This window comes from Puntigrus tetrazona, chromosome 4 (assembly GCF_018831695.1).
Source record: "Puntigrus tetrazona isolate hp1 chromosome 4, ASM1883169v1, whole genome shotgun sequence".
Lineage (NCBI taxonomy): Eukaryota > Metazoa > Chordata > Actinopteri > Cypriniformes > Cyprinidae > Puntigrus > Puntigrus tetrazona.
In genome coordinates this window covers 13985484-14007213 of record NC_056702.1, presented here as the reverse complement: position 1 = coordinate 14007213, position 21730 = coordinate 13985484, and the positions used below count along the sequence as shown (strand labels likewise).

Sequence of the window (21730 nt, the reverse complement as noted above, 5' to 3'; positions counted from 1 at the left end):
GATTCTGTTTAGCATACGAAAGCAGGACCTGCAGACAGTCGACGAAACGTCCGACACCCCGAAGTTCATGGGCAATTTAAATGTGCCGGGACCGCGGAAACCCTCGCGGGCTGATGCATTGTCTGTCAGTCCGTTAACGGCTTTGTGAAGCGAGACACCCTGACGAGTGCGCAACACCTAGGAACAGTGTGGACAATGGGCCGGACCCTTACGCCAGCTCTGACGACCCACGTTCATTCAAGAGAAGCCTTTTGACATGGAAAACCCCCTTGAACCTCCCCATCGGCTTTTTACGGGAGGATTTGCATTGAAGAGAAGCCCAAGGGACGCTTTGTGACGTGAACATAGAATCGTAAATGAAGAGATCGGCAATCGCAATCGAGAACGAGCTTAATCGAACAGTTAATAAGAGCTAAATTCAACACGAATCAATTCAGTCTAATTTAATTCATTGTACCAAACGCTGCTGTGATGTGTGAATATATAACGATAACAACTTTTCAAAAATAAGAAGAATTTGTGCAGAAAGAAATACATTTTTAAGGCGTCGGAAAGATGTGTATTCATCACTGTTATCACAACAAATGATTTTAGAGTCTATTTCTATTTCTTGTTTTAACTTCATTTTTTTCCTCATTTCCATTTCCACTTTTATTCAAACGCTATTACTGTCATTCTAATAGTTTTAACGTTTTATGTTCAGACTAGTAAATCAAATTTATAGAAATGTATTATTATTTATTGTTAAGCATCATGTTAATGTAAATGCTACCATTATGAGGGAAAAAACAAGATTTTTTCACTTTTTTGAGCAAACAGTGAGTGTCTCTGTCTCTGTCTGTGTGTGTGTGTGTGTGTGTGTGTGTGTGTGTCTGAAAACACAGATGACCTCTCTCGAAAGCTCGAGTGTCAGTATTGATAAGGCTCTACACTGGCACTATAGTCCTTAAACCGAAATGGTCAGGCCAGATGTGACCTTTCTGACCTTTTTAAATGTCATTGAGCGAAGCGCAGGTTATTACCCATGATCTGTTTTATCCCAAAACCCTTGAGCGGACCTAGAGCATAAATCGCTTAAACAGCAAACCACTAGAAAACAAGTACAGATTAAATCTGAAATACTACAAAACAATATGTTTATAATGTAACAATCTTTTTTTTTTTTTTTTTTTTTTTTTTTACTGCTGATATAACAGAAGGTGGATAATAATGTCGACTAATAACGCTTACCTTTTTTAAATCTTTTTACAACAACAACAACAAAAATCATTACAAAAACTACATTAGCCGGAAACATAAATGCATGTTTTAGTTCAGATATGCCCGTTACTGGCTAACAGTAATATTATTATTTCTGTATTTATTTGAATTGCCATTTGCATTTTTATTTATTTTTTATAAATACTATTTCATATAATGAAAATGGGAAATCTAGGGGGGGGGGGAGAAAGCATATTTAATTTCTCCTGCAGCCCTCACTAAACTTCGAGCTTACTAAATCCGCTTATCATTAGGGACAAGAGATAAATAAAATACCAAGCCTGGCCAAGGTTACCGTGGCGCACAGATCATTTTTCCAAATAACACAGATTACGAACAGAACAGAGAATAGCATTGTGTGAGAATATCTGCCTCCATCACGAAACAGAACCTTGCTTTAATGTAAATGTAATTTGAGAGGACAACCTAATGCTTCGCCGTGAACGTTCAGCTTTGTTTTTAAGCGTCGTTGTGAGGTGATAAAGGTCATGAACGAAATGGTTATATTGGCTATATAATCAGGGGGAGGTAAAACCATCCCCCCTGTAAAGAGGTGACACCATTTTTAAATATGAGGCCGGGCACCTTTAAAGGAGAGGACAAATTCGGTACATCTAGATTGGTTAAGCGTAGCCTGAAGGTTCAAAAAGTGCAAAGTGCATCTCAAAATGAAGACAAAAAAATGCAAAACACTCATGACTTTGGTTAACCAACAACTTTCTCTTGTTAGTGGTCACATTTTCTCTATTCAAGTATTTTAATGTTGTCTTGCTCAGATATTTGTCAGGCTGAGATATATATATATATATATATATATATATATATATATACAGACACACAAAAATTATTTTGGAAGCAATTAATCCCAATTAATTTTTTATTAATTAAATTTCTTGCATAAATGAGTCCAAAAAAGCCATGTTTTAATCAAAAATACGTTGTTGTTGTTGTTGTTTATAAAGCGTTTGTGAAAATGCACTGTGACTAGTTTTAATTTTATATACTTATTTATGAAACACGAGCAGAACGAATTTGTGTACCTTCATTATTCGTAAAAGCCCGTAAACCGTTGCATCAGGTTCAACGCGTTCGGCTTGCGTTTCATGAACACAGGCTGTACATTAGGTGATTTCCTGACAACAAGTATGTTTATCAGAGTGATGTAACATCACCCACAATGCACAGCTTAAAACGTGTTGGATAGCTGCCCGGGTATCGCATTTCTCGAAGTCTTTCTTTGCCCGGAGAATGACCAAAACACCCCAACAGCAAAAGCATGTCGCTCAAACAGCCGAAACGCAAGTATTCGTTATCAAATGCAAGCTTCTATTATATAGTGCCATTGTCATACATCGGTATTGATAATAATATTGAATTACAGACCAGCCATTATAGAAAAGCATGTACTAGTTCATGCATGCCGAGCGAAAACAGGAAAGTCTTTGAAAGCAAAAGTGGCTTTAACGTCCCTCACAATCCCTAAACGCTATGCATTGATGGCATTTGGAGTATATTTCTCCGCATGCAGAGTCCGTCACTACTGGACACATGTAATGTCACACTTTTTGGCCGTTGGCTGAAATAGATGCTTTTCCAGCTCCTTAGAGTTAAGGACAAAGACATCTTTTATGTGAATAGGGTCGGGATAGAGCGGAAAGTGTGTCGTGTTACACGCGAACAGGTTCCCCTTCCGACTTTCAGCCGGGGGAATCGCAGGTCTGGATTACGTCTGAACGTCTGGACTAGATGTAGCCCCTGAGAATGGAACCTCTGCTTCACCCGAGCTCACAGGTCAGGCCCAGACAGTTAAAAAACGCACCTTGATGACTACCCAACCTGTCCGGACTGCCCAACCAGAGATGTGTCTGAACAAACAGCCATTTAATCCTGGGCGAGAGTTCACGGTATTCTTTAAGAGGCTTAGAAAATCTACAAAGAGGCGGAAAGTTTATATATCGCTCTTCACTGAATGCCGCCATTCAGTCATTCTATGCTTTGTAGGATTTCCTGCCACTTCAGGAGCGCTTCAAATTTCTGTCGAGTTAGAAGATGTTGGGTTTTTTTTAAGATTGTATGACAACTATTAATTTTCTGAATGAGCAGAGTTCATCTTCGCAGAAGGTATTCGATGCAAAGGGCTGTAGAACATCATCAAACATCTCTGACATTTCTGGAGACCACAGGTGGAATGAACTGTGGTTCAGATCTCAGTACTATTGCCTGAGGGAGATGCCATTTTCAGACAAGCACCCAGAAGGTGGTTCTTGAAGATAAGGCCTGTAATTTATTTTCAAAGTTGTCTCCACTACACAGGTCAAGCTGGATGAGGCGTAACTCCTTGAGATTTACAGGAAAATCCACTCAATTAAAGGAGCGTTTGGGGTTCAAAACATGCATACTTGGTAACATTTAAGTCGTAATGTTCGGTAATGAGTAAAGTCCTAATTTGCTGCTTGTTAATAGTAAGGTAGTTGTTAAGTTTGCATACAGGGTAGAATCAAGGGATCTTGGTCAGGCTGAATGGGGTATAAATATGAATAAAAAGCAAATATGTTAGTAATATGCATGGCAACAAACTACTAGTTAGTGGAAATAGGTCTTTAAAAATAAACTCTTACTGTAAACTCTATAAACCTTATTTAACTTGTCTGTTATTTTCTATCTACAGTTGTGCTCATGTGGAACCGGTAAAAGCCAGGTATGATTTGTATATGCACAATATGTTTAAGAACACCAAAAACGGGCATAACCATCCACAAAGTACTGTTTACACTGAGCAAACTCCACCCAAACGAATAATGTTGGTGAAACACAACCAGAAAGGATTCTCAGAAAAGTACGCTACAGGGACATTTAAACAACTTTATAGATGAAATATCCGCTGCATATTTTTGCTTCAAGTCCCTTGGAACGACTTACACTTCCATTGTAAGCTTCCATTGTAAGTTACTGTAAACATGACTTTTGTTTAGCACTTAACCCAGAAAATTCATTTAAAAATTCCCAAAAAGTGTGAAAGTATTCGTTATCATGACCAAAATAGGCAAATTTCCCAGCAGTCAAGTGCAAATGAGGCCTGGAAACCTTGTAGCTCAAACAAAACCATATAAAAGCTTACAACGGCTCTGCTTTAAACACAATGCTGACCCATATTTTCATGTAAACTACCCTCGAATGACCCAAACCTTGAGCGTTTATTGTTTGCCCCTCTTGGCACTGGCTCGAGACCACATCACTGTCTCCGTCTTCTCTCTCCACCTTCAAATGAGTTTGCAAGATTAAACATGAATCAAATTCCTTTCCTGCTCATTTAACAGAGATGCAGACAGCTCGCACTGTTATTTTAGTTTAATTAATGTTCAGGTTTCCTGGTCTCGGGCTGTATTCTGCTATCAGAGTGCAGGAATGTGAGGAGGAGGATCTCTGATCTTCATCCTTTTGAAAATAAAGCCGTAAACCTTTACCTTTAGAAATTCTAAAGAGAAAACTGCGGTTAACCAAAATTGCTGGTATCAAGTACAGTAGAGGCCATTTGTCTGTCTGTTAATAAAGGAAATGCACCAAAAAGATGGGTAAGAAAACAGCACCGATAAAGTTTGTCTCAAGTAATCCAATAAGAGTTTAAATGGCCACTAGAGACGGATATAGCAATGCTAGTAAAGTGAAAAGTTTCAATAAAACTAAGGTTGTTTAGAGCACATAGGCCTTGAGCCTTTTTTGTTATGTCTACCAAACCTCTGCAACGGAACGGTGTTTGCATCAACAGACATTTTGGTGAATGTTTAAATTTGTACGATCATATTAATACAATCTGCTGACACCATACCGAGGTTTGGGTTCAAGGGTGGACTCTTAAGGTCATTGCGCACTTAGTATGAAATTTGCATCCAAAATATTCGCACCATAAAAAATAAATAGATTGTGTCAATTACATTTACACACTAAATCCGAAACTTTTGTCCGTCATAAAAATTTTGGTTTTGGACTCTTTCTGATTTCTAAAAACAGTATGTTTTCGCTCATGCTAATTCGTAGGAACTAGCCACTAATTCATCAAAATGTAAAACAGTTACGTTTTCTCATCAGACATCAGATTGGAACATTAAAGATCCTGGGTACTAAACTTAAAGCACTGAGTAACCGAATAACCTAAACTAAAATGCATATCTATGACTATTTAAAATACGGCAAAAAATGTCTAATTTTAGTTTTTGGTACTTCAGATATTATAAAACATTTACCGACATGCCTGCATTAAAGTTTAACTTTAAAGTTAGCAGAAAGTAATAAATAACTTCAGAAAATACATAAAATAAAATAGAAGAAAAAAGGAAAAAAAGAAAACTGCTTTTGCATCACTCCCTCAACTGTGCTATTTTCAAACGCCATGAATATGGACTAAAATGTGTGTCTGAATTTTAAATATGTATTTAGTTACCAGTTGCAGTGCACATGAGTGTAATGTGGTGACTAAATATATTGTTAAATACAGAGAAAGTATGTTAAAGCACATTTTAATTCAAACTCAAGGTGTCACAGAATAGCGCTTAGATGATCTTACGTTTATCTGAAGAAGTAATAAAGAGTTAATCAAGCACAAAATAAATAGAGCACTTTTGATGTGCGCTTCGGATCGAACCTTCTTCATAAAACCCTGTAAAAAATAATAGTCCTTAAAGATCTAATCACAATTTCAGCCCGCTTCCTTTCACTATCTCAGTCGTATTTACAGCCAATATTCTGTTGAGTGAGAGCCATCATTTTAAACAAAGTACGTTTAACAGAGTGACACCCACGGCATGTCTGTGAAGTCAGAGGTCGGAGGGTCACGTGTAGACAAGGTAGAAGGACAGTCACACCTGGACTGAAGATCTCCTCTGTTAAAGACATGTAGATGACAGGGGACAGGCAGCGCAGGGCTCAGGGCAGTTTCACAGTGATTAAAGTCTCTGTCTGTCTCTCTTACAGCTGCTGTGTGCATGTCAGAAAGCAGAGCTGAGGACACAGCTGGCCGGCCCTAGCCTGACCAACACACCAAACAGCTTCTAAAGACGGTTCGGTCTTTCTAGGAAACACAAAAAAAAATGATTCGGCCACATTATTTATCATATCACCTCAATGAGACGGTTTAAAGGGGTTTTACATTTAACCTACGTGCTGTATCGTGGCGTAACAGTCATTGCAATCATATTGCTCGGCCCATTACTCCATCTACTCATAGTTAGGCCTGAAGGGAATCGACAGCTGCAAAATTCCATAGAAACCCACTGACTGAAAGAGCTTGAATTCTACACACCCGCTGCATCTTGGGTTTGTTGTTTTAAAAGATTGAATGTGATACAAAAAGTCACAATTTTACAGAAGCCTCCTTTAAATGGCAGATGTAGGATTGTGATATTATTCACCTCAAATCAGCAAATAATTATATCATTTGTAAGCCTGTTTGTAAGAACCCAGCCAAGGTCATTTTTTGTTTTCTGCATCCCTTATAATGCACAGGACATTCTATATGTTTAATACTGACCGTGGCAAGTTTCAAATTATAGTTAAATTTATGGTTGATGGTTATGGTATATTGTTAACGTCCCTAGTTTGAACAAGCCTTAACTGATAACTTATTGATTTTACCGTGTATATATAATTTCATTGGAGTACTGTTTACAAGAAGATACTATTTCTTTCTACATCGAAACCGCCATGTGTTACCTACCGTTTCTTCAATTATTTATACAAACGTACTAACAATTTCTAAGACAAAATCGCTTCAAAGCAAATTGTTTCAGCTATTTTTTTTAACGTGGAATCATTTATCCATAAACTTCCACCATCTGACAATTCGAAGACTTACATTTTTTGGGGGGGTAAAATATGAAGCTATGTCTTCAAGTCTCAACTGAAATAAAAGTTCAGAGAGTTTGGTAATGCAATGTAGGATAGTCCAGGTATGCGAGTCCTGCAGCATTGAGTGGGCTACTGTCAACTACATAAGACACAGACGCAGTGGCCCACGGGCAGAAGCTCACCCCGTTAGAAAAATCTGCATGTATTGGCAGGCTCATTTGCTGACAGCAGGGGTAAAAGAGGAAGAAAATGGTTAGAAGTGATGAATTACCTCCCCTATTCTCTTTAGATGTGACATGGATCAAAATCAAAAGATGAAGACATCAAAAAAGTGCAATTTCAAGAGGGCTGGCTCCATCTTTCTTGAGGCTTCGACAGATGGCTTATCGCCCCTGTATTGATCCGGGTGAAACAAAGCACAAAGGTGGAGGGCTAAAAAAAAAAGTGGCATCGTTTAGAGGAGGACACCCCTCAAATCGGGAAAAAGCTTGTTGAATGTTAGCAGACACAGATAAGAGAGATTAGGTTACTGTTCAAACATACAGCCCTCACTCCGTCGTGTTTGCTGTGCAAACCGGTGTTGTTTCAGGCTAGAATGGCCCTTGTTTTGACTAGAATGTTAACTTGCTTTTATCACGGACATATCTGGGACTCCTTGTGTGTCCCCAAGCGCTTATATAAATAATTAAAACCGAGTCGATAAGAAAAACACCTGTTGAGGAGTGAAAGATAACAGTGTCTTCAAAGTGTTCCATTCGTGAGGTAAGCTAAAAAATGCGAGCCATGTGGCGACACTTCAAGAACCTGGTTTTATAGCAATCTAATATATTGTTTAACACGACTGCCTTAAGATGCAGGTAGGATAAGGTAGGAAATTCCAACAAATGGCACGTTTTAAAAAATCATTAAAAGTATATTTTTTACATTTGTGCTGACAATGGTTTCTGGGGTGTTCTGTGTGGCTGCAAGCAAGAGCCCACCTCCAAATCTTTGGTCTCTAGATGTGGCCATTTCTAGATGATAAGTGAGCTTAATTAAACGTAAGATTAGCTTTTAATACTTAGGTTTAACGGTTTACACAAAAATCCAAACTTGACACAGCTAATACTAGATGCAAAACAAAACAATTTAACTAAATCGTTTTGCATCTTCTTTCAGCTCTGCTAAGGCTACGAAAATAATTTGCTACATTTTAGAAAAAGGCTGAATTTGAGACACCTCATTATCAGTTAAAAGCATTAAATTCGCTCACGGACCAGTGTGGACATTAAAATCTAGCTAAGAGCTCTGTCACATGTTTTCCCTCAAGGGCCGTTTCCTTTTCCCTGGGCTGGAGGTGAAGAGGTCACATAAGCAGTGTTAATGGTTACCTAACATCTGACATGTGGGTATGTCCAAGGAATAAACTGCATTAGTTTATCAGACCAAAAAGAAAGAGACCTGTGTGAAATAAGAGGGGGTAAAAGAGGGAGGGAACTGCTGTGGCAATGGAAACCGATGTGTCTTTGTCATGAATGAGAGAGCATGGCATGAATGCGGCTCATTACAACCCCAACAATGACCATGAGCATGCACATTCAGATGAGGACCGGCAATCAGACCAACAAAGACACTGCCGTAAAGCCACAAAGTACAGACAAGAGAGCTGTTTTCTGTGAGATGTATTTGAATTGCAAGTTGCAAATGAACAGGAAGAGCGGTATGTGGGAGGAAAGGAAAGACAGAAAAGGAGGACAGAAACAGAGTAGGAAGAGCGTGAGATATGAGAAGCTGATGCCATTCGAACAGGCTGGCTGTATATGTGAGCATGGTATAATCTGACACTGCAAGAGATATGATAAAGCACTGTGACAACACACTAACACGCCGAGTATTAAGAATAAATAGCGTTAAAAAGTACAATTGTTCAAATTATTCAACAATGTAGCACGTTGCTCATCTCAAACTTTTCATAACAGAATACAGGCGGGGATTTAGATTTAACAGAAGTAAAATAACCCTCGAAAAGTGAACCGAGACTTCATTCTCACGCATAAACGGTTCTTGGCTTCTTCAACATTTCTAACAAACACCTCATAAGCAGAAGAACAGGATTGTGGTTCAGCCTGGAGCAATCACAGCCTGAAAGCCCTTCAATATTCCATCACTGACATCAAACCAACATATTAAAATGAATCACATTTTTATACACTGATTTTACACACGGATCTCCTAGGCTGCGAAATTTCAAGCAAGACGGTTCATTCAAGAGACACGGAGAAAAGCACACTGACCTGTGACAGAAACTTTCATGGTGGCCTCCAGAGGTCTGTTGTTATCCAGATCTTTGCTGAGTTTGAGCTCTCCGGTGTTTGGGTTTAGAATCAGCAAACTCAGCTCATTTCCTTCAATGAAACTATACTTGAGCTTATCTGACACATCTGGGTCATAGGCAGGTACCTTTCCTATAATCCCAGACGGAAAACTGTTGGATTTGTTGGTGACGTAGTTATTGAAGATAATCTCAAAATTTTGCAGGACAGGATCGTTGTCGTTGACATCAATCAGACGAATGTGGACGGTCGCTCTGCTGACCAAAGGTGCGGATGTGGCCTGCACGACTATGACATACTCCATTTTGGTCTCGTAGTCCAAATCCACGAGTGCTTTTAAGTCTCCGGTGAATATATCCAAATCAAAAACCTCTGGGATATTTCCTTCCACAATCTGGTACAATATCTGAGCGTTGGTTCCTTCATCTGGATCCATGGCGTTGATGCGGGCAACCACTGAGTCAACAGGACTGTTTTCTTTGATGTAGATGAACAGTTCGTCCTTCTCAAAAACAGGAGCGTTGTCATTGATGTCCAACACTGAAATCTGGATCTCCACCGCAGCTTTGAGAGGAGGAATTCCTCTATCTACTGCATATGCCTTGAGGTTGTACACTGGAACGTTCTCTCTGTCCAGTTTCCTTTGAGTTCTTATAATTCCAGAGTATTGCTCAATCATGAAGTCTCCTTCACCGTCATCGCCACCTTGAAAAGTGTAGCTCACCCGCGCGTTAGACCCAGAGTCTCTGTCTGAAGCAGATATCTGGAGTACACTGGTGAACACAGGTGCGTCTTCAAACACGGTGCCCTGATATTTGTCCCTCCCAAAATGTGGCACATTGTCATTAGCATCCAGAACAATGATTTCAACATAGGTGGTATCAGACTTCTGGGGGATTCCATTGTCACGAGCAATGATGGCCAAGGTGTAGGAGGCTTGATCTTCATAGTCAATCTCCATCTGTGTAGTGATGGCACCTGTGTCTGGATCGATCTTGAACTGTGGAACATTGTCCTCCATGATATAAGTGATACGTGCATTCTCACCGGTATCTTCATCTGTCGCACTGATTACCACAACAGTCGATCCAATGGGTTGGTCCTCACTGAAGGTCTGATGGTAGTTGGCGCTCTGGAACACGGGTCTGTGAGTGTTAGCATCAGTTACGTTGATGAACACCTGTGCGGTGTCGAAGCGTGTACCATCCGAGGCGGTCACCGTCAGAACATACTGGCGTTCCTGTTTGTAATCTAACGGCAGCGCCAGCGTGATGAGTCCACCTCCGCTTTGACTAGTAATGGCAAAACGGTTCCGCGTATTACCGCTGGAGATCTGATAGGTGACAACACTGTTTACATCACGGTCCAGAGCTGTAACAGTTAACACACTGGTCCCCACAACAGCATCTTCATTGATTTTCAGCGAGTACAGCTTTTCTGTGAACGTAGGGATGTTGTCGTTCACATCTAGGACAGTGATGCTAACGCTAGCTGAGGACGACATCACCGGAACGCCGTTGTCTCTGGCTTCAACTCCAAAGGTGTAATATTCAGTGGTCTCCCTGTCCAGCTCAGAACTGACTGTTATCCATCCAGTGCTGTTATTGATGGTGAAGGGAAAGCCCGGAGTGGTGTCTGTGAGGCTGTAATCCAAACGAGCGTTTTCTCCTGAATCAGAATCGATGGCTTGAATGTGAATCACGGAATAGCCTATGGGTACGTTCTCCAAAACTGTGGCTTGGAAAGGAGTGCTTACGAACATAGGAGCATTGTCGTTCACATCCACAACTTGGATGACAACAATGCCCGTTCCGTTTATGAGAGGAGGCCTGCCTCCGTCCTGGGCCTTTATGCGCAAGTTATATTCTCGGATCATTTCGTAGTCTAGAGGGTTTATGACGTCGATGGATCCTGTCGGGGTGTGGATGAAGAAGTGACCTTTTACATTGCCGCTGGTTATGCTGTAATGAACTTTAGCGTTATTGCCCTCGTCTCGATCAGTGGCTTCCACCTGAGCCACTTTAGTGTTAACAGCCACATTTTCTGGCACTTGAACTACATATCTTTTCTCACTAAACTGAGGATAGTTGTCGTTTTCATCTTCAACTGTGATGTGCACCGTCGCTGTAGCACTGCGGGGCCCAGGGTCCCTTCCTTGGTCATTGGCCTCTACTATCAGCTGATACTGTGACATGCTTTCTCTATCTGGACGCACACGAATCTTGACCAGTCCGTTTCGAGAATCGATTTCAAATCCAGAATTGACTCCCTCGCCGTTCACAATCTTATATATCATATTGGCATTGGATGGCGCATCTCCATCCGTCGCCCTGACTGTAATCACCTCAAAGCCAACTTCCAAATTCTCTCTTATCCTTATCCTGTATTCATTCTGTTCAAAAACTGGTCCGTGGTCGTTGGTGTCACTGACTGTGACGGTGAGGTACGACGTGGCGGTGCGTCGCGGTGTGCCGTTATCAGTCGCGGTGACTTTAAACACGTGCGTGTCTTTAACTTCTCTATCCAACTGCTGGACGGTCTCAATGCTGCCGGTTTGAGGGTCTATTCGAAAGAAGTCGTTAGAACGGCTGTCGAATAACGCTTCCATGCCATACTCGATCTCCCCCGCCTCTCCAGAGTCGCTGTCAGTCGCTTTGAGGGTGATGACTCTCGTGCCCTCGGGCTCGTTCTCTGGCACAGAAACCTGGTAGTTCGGTAACTGAAACTGAGGCGATGAATTCACGGCTCGCTTTATTCTCGGTTTCAATCGATTTGATACGTGTTGCGCGGAATGCAATAACAACGACGAGGCGAATCGCAATTTGAGGCACATAGAAAAGGGCTCACCGTTCGAACCGTGAAACGAACAGCGGATATTTTCTTTAAGGCGTCGCAGGTCCGTCTCCAAACAGTACGCGTCCTTCACGAGTAAAGTCCCGTTACGCACAAACACATTCAGGTGGTCTGAGGTGCAAGAAGCAATAAAAACACCAGAGTTTGTTGTGAAGACAGGCAAATAGTCCTTAAAACTAAGGAGTAAATCACCTGGCGACAAGCAGGAAGTTAGTCCTAAATTATAAATGCAATCCACGCTAATATCAGGCACTCTCTTCCTTTTATATTTGAAGACGCAATTTCGTCCGTGCACAAATACATTGAAATGTGCGTTAACTAGTCCTTCAGTTGTTAACGATTGCATTTTAAAATAAAGAGGCAGCGCGCTGCGAGGGGCGCGCGCGCAATCCACCTCTCCATTTAAACGCGCTACTCCATCTCTCCAGTCCACTTTGATAAAGTTCCCGATGTACTTGGAAGTCAGAGTCCTGTCTATTTTGTACGTCCAATCCGCTCCAAGCGACAAATTGGCCAGAACGGCTCCAGAACGTAAAGTCTCCGAGAGGTGCAAGTCGAAACATCCCGTGAGAGGAGCGCAGAGGAGAAGGTGAACCCATAATAACCAACACATTGCAAGATCCATGGCGTGAAACTCCACAAAAACGCGCAGAAAAACAAGTCAGCTCTCCTTCTGCCGGCACGTCGACCTTCTTTTATCCTTCATTGTAGCTTTTTTTTTTTTTTTTTAGCAGGAGAAAACGCAGTTTACCGGGCTGGTATCCATGGAACCGAGTGACATTACCCACGTTAAGTTTTAAATGAGGACAAAATGGCTCCGTGCGTGCGCGTCTCTCCCCCAGCACACACACACACACACACACACACACTCACACACACACAGTCATTAACATAAACCTGCACGCACCTCCTCTCAGGACTAAAGAATAACTCTCATGGAAATTCAACTATTGTTATTCACCTCTGCGTTTATTCTTTGGTTCTTTTCGCGACATTTACAACGCGAGCGACGCGGCTTGTCAAAACGAAGCTGAGAAATGAGTTTCACGCAGCTCTCCGGACGTAAACGCTTCCCATATAAATGCAGACCGTTTTATTTATTGTGATGGTTTCGTTGTAGTTTGTTTTAGGCTACACAGATTGCATTTTCCGCGTTTTGCCTCCTGAAGTGCCATGAAAGCGCAACACGTGTTTAAATCGCTCGGTTTACGATCGGCTGTAAAGTAATAAAGAGTTATCAATACTGGATTCCCTGTCTGTTCGCTATGGGTAGAGTAAAAAAAAAAAGAAAAAAAAAAAAAAAGAATAAATTATTATTTGTTAACTATACAAACCATGCTAGCCGTAATTTACGGGGGGAAATTATAATTAAACAGATGTAACATGGTATAGGCTAAACAGTGAAAATATTTAGAAACTTTCTGTTTTAGCCTAGACCTTGCTACATGTTTTGTGCATTAAAGCATTTAAATTGCTTTAAAAGTGCAAAATAATCAAACGTGTTTTCATTTATCTTTGGAAATAAAAATAAGATTATATATACACAATAGAAATTAATATATATATATATATATATATATATATATATATATATATATATATATATATATATATATATGTATGTATATATATATATATATATATATATATATATATATATATATATATATATATATATATATATATATATATATATATATATATATATATATATATATATATATATATATATATATATATATATATATATATATATATGTATATATATATATATATATATATATATATATATATATATATATATATATATATATATATATATATATATATATATATATATATATATATATATATATATATATATATATATATATATATATATATATATATATATATATATATATATATATATATATATATATATATAAATAATTGTACATTCCTAGAACGCATATTTCAAAAAATTGTGAATAAAAGAATAAAAATAAGAAGAATTAAAAAAATGTTTTATAGGATATAATTAATATTAGTGGCTCCTCAACAGAAAAAAAAAAAAGTGCACTGATTCCTTATGTTCCTAATATAAGAGGAAAAAAGCAAAGCAATACAACTAAACTTTCAAAAATAAATGTTCTTTATTGGCATTGGTGGAACCTTTAACACCTATAGAACTTTCCATTGCACATGTTTACTGAAAGGTTCTTCGAGGAACCAAAAAAAGGGTTCTTCTCTCACGTCGCTTTGCGAAAATCCCCTTTTTCGAAACCGTATATTTAAAATAGCACATTTTCTATTTTGCAGATTGTTGAATGCCACGTATATATTAAAAAACACAGAAGAGCAATTAATGCCAACCCCCAAAACATTTGCTATGATGTACATCAGGCTTAAATATCTTTATATTATCAGTTATTGTTTTCTCCCAGCACCAATGGCTCAACATATTGCGTTTTCTTTTAACTACGTATAGTTTAAATATGCTGTTCTGTGTACAGCATGGTTGTCATTCATTGAAACTAAAGGGAAGATGTCCCAAGGCACTAGACGTACAGTAAGTGATTCACTGACGCCCTCTATCGGCAGAGAAAGGAATTCAGTAACAGTCCTCAAGAAGGAACAACCTGTAAACCTGGAGCTTAGTTGTTGTTGGGGTTTTTTTCGATCGTTAACAAGCGTCGTTCAATGCTGAAGTCGCATTTTCAAAAGCGTCCACACACTCAGCGGTACAGAAGTCTATGAGGACCAAGCTTTGAATCATTTCTCGTGGCTTTCAGACGACATGCATGCAACGACCACGCTTTTCAAAACTCGCAAACGCTTTTGTCATGCACTCTGCAGCCTGAAAAATACTAAACATTTTCAGCACATTTTTTCAGATGCTAAGACACTGCTTTTAAAATATTATAAATAATGCACATTCAAATCAGAACGACGCCAACTATATATATATATATATATATATATATATATATATATATATATATATATATATATATATATAATAAAATAAATATATATATAAATATATATAAAAAATAAATACATATATATAATAAAATAAGTATATATATAAAAAAAATATATATATATATATATTTTTTTTTTATTATATATATATAATATATGTAAGTATATGTACATATACATATATGTACATAAAAACATTATTATAGCATTTTTTTTGATCATTTCTCAATTTATTTTCATGTTTTGTTTCGTTTATCGTAAGTAAATTTGGCAAATGCCAATGGGGATTCGTTTTTGGTATATAAAGAAATAGGATGGAAATGGCACTTTACTCATTCATTCTTTGCGCCGAGTATGTAAAATGAAAAGATGTTATTCTTACCCAATAAAACAAAAATTGAACAAATCATTCAAACTTCAAAAGATCAAACCAGTGTGTTACGAACAAAAAAAAACGTACGTTTTCTGAATGAGAACCGTTCCCGGTGCTACTTTCGAGACCTCTATGCTGGTCTGAGTGACTATCGAAGGAGAGACGAACCATTTGCTCAAGATTGATGTCGGCGGAACGCTTTTGAAAACGTGGTTTCAAGTCTTGAGCAGCGCCGGTTAGCAGCTGAAAAGACTGCATAGGTCCGGACGTGACTTCTATGTACGAAATCCTAAAAAAAAAGAAAAAAAAGCAATGTATATATCCGACAGATAAATTACAAAACGTACAACTCACATTAAGGATTCTGCGAGCACTAAAAGCCTCCTAACTTCTTGTCATCGTCCCATACGTAAAACATAAGAGTAGTGCTGGTTTGTGCTGCATGCGTCTCAGCTGGCAGGCTCCGGATGAGGTCGGTTCGTGTGTTTAGGTGGGCAGCTCGTGCAGTTTTCACCTTTCTGAAGAGTGAACTTCGTGGGTCCCAGACGGACGATCTTCCCGCTGCCTAAACACTCATCTCCCTTATACAGGACGGCAAACTGCGGCGCAAACGCAACAGAGTCAGCTTTGAATAACAGAGCCGAAAAGTCACAGCAATACGCTTCATTAATCCAACTATAAGATATCCACAGCAGCAAGGCATTAAACACTGTTTAAAGAAGAACGTGTTACAGTGATAGAAGTCAGGAGTTGAATATATCGAGTCCCTTTTTTTTCCCCCTCACAGCGTTTAGGCTAAAAGCAAAAACCGATTCGTAACGAGACGTCGGGAATTTAGTTAAACATTCGAGATGCTGAGACGCAGAGGTGTGTATATTTTTGGATTACCTGTCCAGGTGTCAACGCTCTTTGTGGCTCTTTCAAGATTATCCACAACGACCCGTCTAGATTCAAGGTTACGGTACATGGAGCTAAAAAAAAAAAAAAAAAACAAGATCTTTGACAAAAGCTGGGAATAAAAACCACTGAATTTAATCAAATAAATAATAAAACTACTCAAAAATATTTTTAATTAAAATATTATACAGGATAAATGTTAACACTTCAAAAATGACTTTATACTTCTGACGGGTAAATGCAACTCAAATAAGTTAAAAAATGAGTCAAAATTGAAATGAATAAAAATGAGAGGGGGTACAATAAAAATACTTGTGCAGTCCAATAATGAAAAATAATAATTATGTTATATAACGTTAGACTTTTTTCTATTGTGTGACAGAATTTGTTTTGAAAAAAAACATTGAAAACTAAAATGAAAATTAACATATGTTTTACAAACGGCTAAAAATCCTATTTTTAATAATATTATGATACACATTTATTAACAATAAAGATATATTACAAATACGCCGTTGTAAATGACAAGCTGTGATGAGTCGTGCAGCAGTGTCAAGCAAAATCATCATTTTTATTAATCACATTTGTGTAACATTTACTGAATGAATTATAGCGACTGCGCTTTCCAAACAAGTATTGTTGATGCAAAAATATATCACGACAAAAATAAAGTAGCGATAACGAAAAAAAACACCGTACGGCTACTTTGAACTTCTGTAGTAATAAAGAGAGCTTCACTTGCCTGAAGAGCTTAAATTGCTGAGGCACTAAAGCGAACAAACAATGCAAAACTGAAGGTATTTTACCAATTTGACACCTGTATCTTATATACACACAGTATATATATAATTATATATTCCTATTCTATATATTAGAGCGCCAACATAGGCGCAGCTGTCGCAACACGCCGCGGGAAAAAAAAAAAAAAGCGTTTGGTTAATAGTGAACACTGACCCATTGCGCGTACTGTCGTTCCTGTTGTTAGCAGGATATTATCGTTTTATGTGGTAATAAAATATATATATATTTTAAAAATACAGAAATGTATTGTGCCATAGAGGTTGTGTGTTCGTTCACACGGGCACGAACTGATTAACAGCTGTATTTAGGGAACCGATACAAACCCCGCCCCCTGGTTTCGCCCCCGCCCCTCGCTTTGTTTGACGTACACGTTGGAAATTCAAACGCCGAAGGAATTGCCAGCGAAAAAGAAAACACGGCATATTGGCTGCTGAGCGTTTCTTTTTCAACTGACCCGCTGTCTAACAATGTCCAAGTGAAAATCAACTTACTCAAAAGCATCCGGTTATTGAAACGGAAGTGGCATTCCATCATCTGAGTTCGGACAAGTTCAGCTGGCGGGTCTTCGGCGATCCAGTAAAAGCGTCCTGTCTGTATCGTGTCTCTGAACAGTGCCGGGTGGTTCGTGGTCGGGCCCTGCAAGATATGCCTTATTTTATGAATCAAGTCGACCTTAACATCCGTTTGTGGCTTTTTCTTTCAACTCACCACGAATACATCTCCGGTTGTGGTATCTTTATCTACTACAAACCAAGGATCAACCTGTCCTCCTATTCTAGCCCTCTGACCCAGTGTTAACGTGAACCAGCCTGTGGTGAAATACAGTAGTTAGTTACATAGACACTACGGAGGAGAATATGAATGATTATTAAATGAATACCCACCTTTATGCTGTCCCATAATCTTCCCATCTTCAATGGAGACAAAGTTTCCTGGTTTGGGCTCTATGTACTGTATTTAATTGGACAAAGACCGTACAAAATTAATAAACACTTAGTATATATATATATATATATATATATATATATATATATATATATATATATATATATATATATATATAATTGAATAATGGCAATGACCAAAAACAGCACGAATTAGAGCCTGAAGAGCCAAAAAGTTGAAAACGTGAGATGTGTTTGAATATGAATATAACGAATATTAATTAAAAGCAATAAATATTAAATACAAATGATAAATACTGCCATAAATTCAGTCAACAATTCAATTTACACTTGAAAAACGCATAATAATAATATTTTAATATACAGTGCTGTGCAAAAGTTTTAGGCAGGTGTGAAAAAAAATGCTGTGCACAAAGAACGCTTTCAAAAATACAAGTGTATTTTCATAAATGAACAAAATGCAGCGAATGAACAAAAGAGAAATCTAAATCAAACCAATATTTGGTGTCAGCGCTCTTTGCCACTCTTTTCTAGCTACACTTGCGCACAGTTTTTGAAGGAACTCGGCTGGTAGGTTGTTCCAAACATCTCGGAGAACCAACCACAGATCTTCTGTGGATGTAGGATTTCTCACATCCTATTCATATTTGAAATTTGGACTCATCCATCCAGAGCATCTGCCGCCGTTTTTCTGCACCCCAGTTCCTATGTTTTCGTGCATAACTGAGTCGCTTGGCCTTGGCTTTTTGGCTGCAACTCTTCCGTGAAGACCACTTCTGACCAGACGTCTCCAGACAGTCGGTGGGTGTACCTGGGTCCCACTGGTTTCTGCCAGTCCTGAGCGGATGGCACTGCTGGACGTCTTCTGATTTCGAAGAGTAATAAGCTCGATGTGTCTTTCATCTGCTTCCGATTTCAAGTTTCCTTGGTCGCGTCTACAATCCTCAACGTTGCCTGTTTCTTTGTGCTTCTTCAAAAGAGCTTGAACAGCACATCTTGATACCCCAGTCTGCTTTGGGAGAGACCTTGTTGGTGCAGTATAACTACCTTGTGTCTTGTTGCTCAATCTTGTCTTTTACAACCTCACTTTGGTAGCAGAGTTTGGCTGTTCCTCACCCAGTTTTAAGCTGTTTCTGTTTCAGCTCAATCTACGTTTGACATTGACGATAATTAGTACTTGTTTGGTATAATTGGTTGATCATACACCTAGAAATCATAATCCTAGAAAATCCCTGACTTTGTGCAAGTGTACCTATAAGAATTGATGCTGGTTTAAAGGCAAAAGGTAGTGACACCAAATATCGATTTGATTTAGATTTTTCTTTTGTTTGCCCACTTTGCATTTTGTCAATTGACAAAAATAAACAATCATTATTTATATTTCTGAAAGCATTTATCTATCTATCTATCTATCTATCTATAACACACACATATATATATATATATATATATATATATATATATATATATATATATATATATATATGTTGACGTGTGTTTTTACTGCTTTAAAAATAATAACAAGGCCTGTTTGTATCCTGCATGAAACATACCTCAAGGATAAAGTTCTCAAAATTTCTCCTCCCAATGAAACAGATTCCCATGCTCTTTCCGAGAAAAAAAAAATGCATTTGGATTATATTTAGCCACTGAACATTCAATTTTACATAAATGAATCAGTGGAGCATATTTAAAGTACTAAATGTCAGATTTCTCATGCTAAAAAATCCAGAGGCTTATAAAAAGGCCTCGTAAAGTGCGTTCAATTTAATTTAGTACCTCTTTTTTCTTTAGAACATGCTGGAAGCCGGCCTCAGCCGCCATTTTCTTCACAAAGTCTTTGGTTAGCCCGGCTAGGGGAAATACGGTGTGTCTGAGAGCATCCTGGGAAATTTGACTGAGAAAGAACGTCTGGTCCTTCGAGCGATCAGCACCTCGGTAGAGCCGCACAGCTGAAGAAGTTCAGGAGAAAAGGTCAGGATGCTAACAACCGAAACTGATGGAATCATTTCAAATCCCTGCGATTTTGACCCGCCGCATGGAAACACAAATGTTATACGTACGCTTTCTAATTTCAAAGCGATCTCTGAAGAGGGTTCTAGGCGGTGCAACGTGCTTCTGTTGAAAAACCTCCTCGTCCTCCTGGGATGTCCGGGCATAGTGTCCCGTTGCCATGGCGTCAGCACCTGTTTTTAATTAAGACCGACATGAAGCTACCTACGCAAGACAACACATATGTGCAGTTTCTAATCATAATTTGTTTTAATGTCAGTTGTCTCCGATGTTGGGGGTAACGCATTACAAGCAATGCAAATTATACATCCGATTACTTTTGGTAAAGTAATGCATTATCCGGCTTTTTTCCCCCATTTATTGACTGATAAATGTCTCCATGTTGAGAGAAAAAGCAGGATCTCTGTATCTCTTTTCCCGGAAAACATTACAAGCTCATCGATCCCACTTAACTTACCTAAAGTATTAACTGCGTGCTGATAGAAGTGCTTAAACTTGATGTGTTTGTTACACAGTATGTCTGGATTCGGTGTTCTGCCCTTCTCGTATTCCCTAAGAAGATTACTGTGAGCAAAAGAAAGAAAGTGAGCGACCTTTTGAGCCGAACGATCTCTTAAACATTGACTACCGCAATATTTACCTAAATACTTCGTGCCAGTATTCTTTAACGTATGAGACCTGGTGGAAAGGCATATCCAGCATCGTGCACACTTTATAAGCATCTTCGCAGTCTCTCTCCGATGAACAGACCCCTCTCTCGTCATGAGAGTCCCAGTTCTTCATGAACACACCAGTCACATGGTAGCCTAACGACACAGAAACATCATGTATTAACTTCAAATAAACGAAGCTACTTTGAAACACCGGAAAGTGTCTTCTTGCCTGCAACACGGCTAATTTAACTTATCATTTTTGAACAGAACAGCTTTTTCGGACAGCAATTTTTCAGTTAAAAGTCTGCTTTCTGCAGTAGTTTGTATCTGATTAAATCTAAACAAAAAGACACACATATGTTAGTGAGATTTAAGTTTCTAAATACTTTTTTGTTGCTACAATACAACATACAGTCTAGAATAGAGCATAAGCACATTATATAATTTAAATTAATTATTTATTACGTTTTAATTATAATATATTAGTGTATACTATTATAATATATAATCTCAGCGTGTTATACATCTACTCAAAGCACGGTAGAGCTTATGGGTGATTGGCTGACAACAGCTTTAGCAACTTAAGAAGAGTTTTGATGCTTATATGCAAGTTAATTCAGTAAAAACGTGTACACCGATATCTTACCCATTCTTTTGAGTAACAGTGCACTGACAGAACTGTCAACCCCTCCAGACATAGCACACACAACATGTCTAACTACACCCATGACATCTATTTTAATATGCGTTCAAATACAAGTAAGAGACGATAAAGAGACATTTCACGCCACCGCTATGAAGGTCGCCATAATAAAAGTTCTTTTCAAAATATTGACCGATCGGAAACAGAACACG

The 21730-nt window shown here is 38.6% G+C and overlaps 2 protein-coding genes across 14 annotated transcripts in view; both read right to left on the bottom strand.

The window, feature by feature from the left end:
• celsr1a (cadherin EGF LAG seven-pass G-type receptor 1a) overlaps positions 1–13084 on the bottom strand; it is a 71552-nt gene extending 58468 nt beyond the window's left edge. For 7 of the 9 annotated variants that reach the window (XM_043237081.1, XM_043237082.1, XM_043237085.1 and 4 more), the window contains exon 1: positions 9375–13083. In XM_043237081.1, the coding sequence (XP_043093016.1) occupies positions 9375–12891 (3517 nt within the window). In that variant the 5' untranslated portion in view covers positions 12892–13083. Of the gene's footprint in view, positions 1–9374 lie in introns of all 9 variants that reach the window. The other 2 variants (XM_043237084.1, XM_043237083.1) reach the window with 2 other exon arrangements.
• Positions 13085–15441: 2357 nt separating this feature from the next.
• trmu (tRNA 5-methylaminomethyl-2-thiouridylate methyltransferase) lies at positions 15442–21697 on the bottom strand. Of its 5 annotated transcripts, none has more exons than XR_006250622.1 (12): positions 21522–21697; positions 20863–21028; positions 20680–20786; positions 20273–20395; positions 19989–20161; positions 19763–19816; positions 18189–18255; positions 18013–18113; positions 17796–17940; positions 16495–16577; positions 15961–16205; positions 15442–15895 (listed from the first exon to the last, which is right to left on the bottom strand). XR_006250622.1 is itself a non-coding variant. In XM_043236603.1 (12 exons), the coding sequence occupies exons 1-11, from the start codon at positions 21601–21603 to the stop codon at positions 16056–16058; spliced, it is 1251 nt and encodes a 416-aa protein (XP_043092538.1). In that variant the 5' UTR covers positions 21604–21697; the 3' UTR covers positions 15442–15895; positions 16016–16055. The 5 variants fall into 5 exon arrangements, 3 of the variants coding, with proteins under 3 accessions (XP_043092538.1, XP_043092539.1, XP_043092537.1); XR_006250621.1 differs by having other exon boundaries at positions 15996–16205; XM_043236603.1 differs by having other exon boundaries at positions 16016–16205.
• Between the last annotated feature and the right edge of the window lie 33 nt (positions 21698–21730).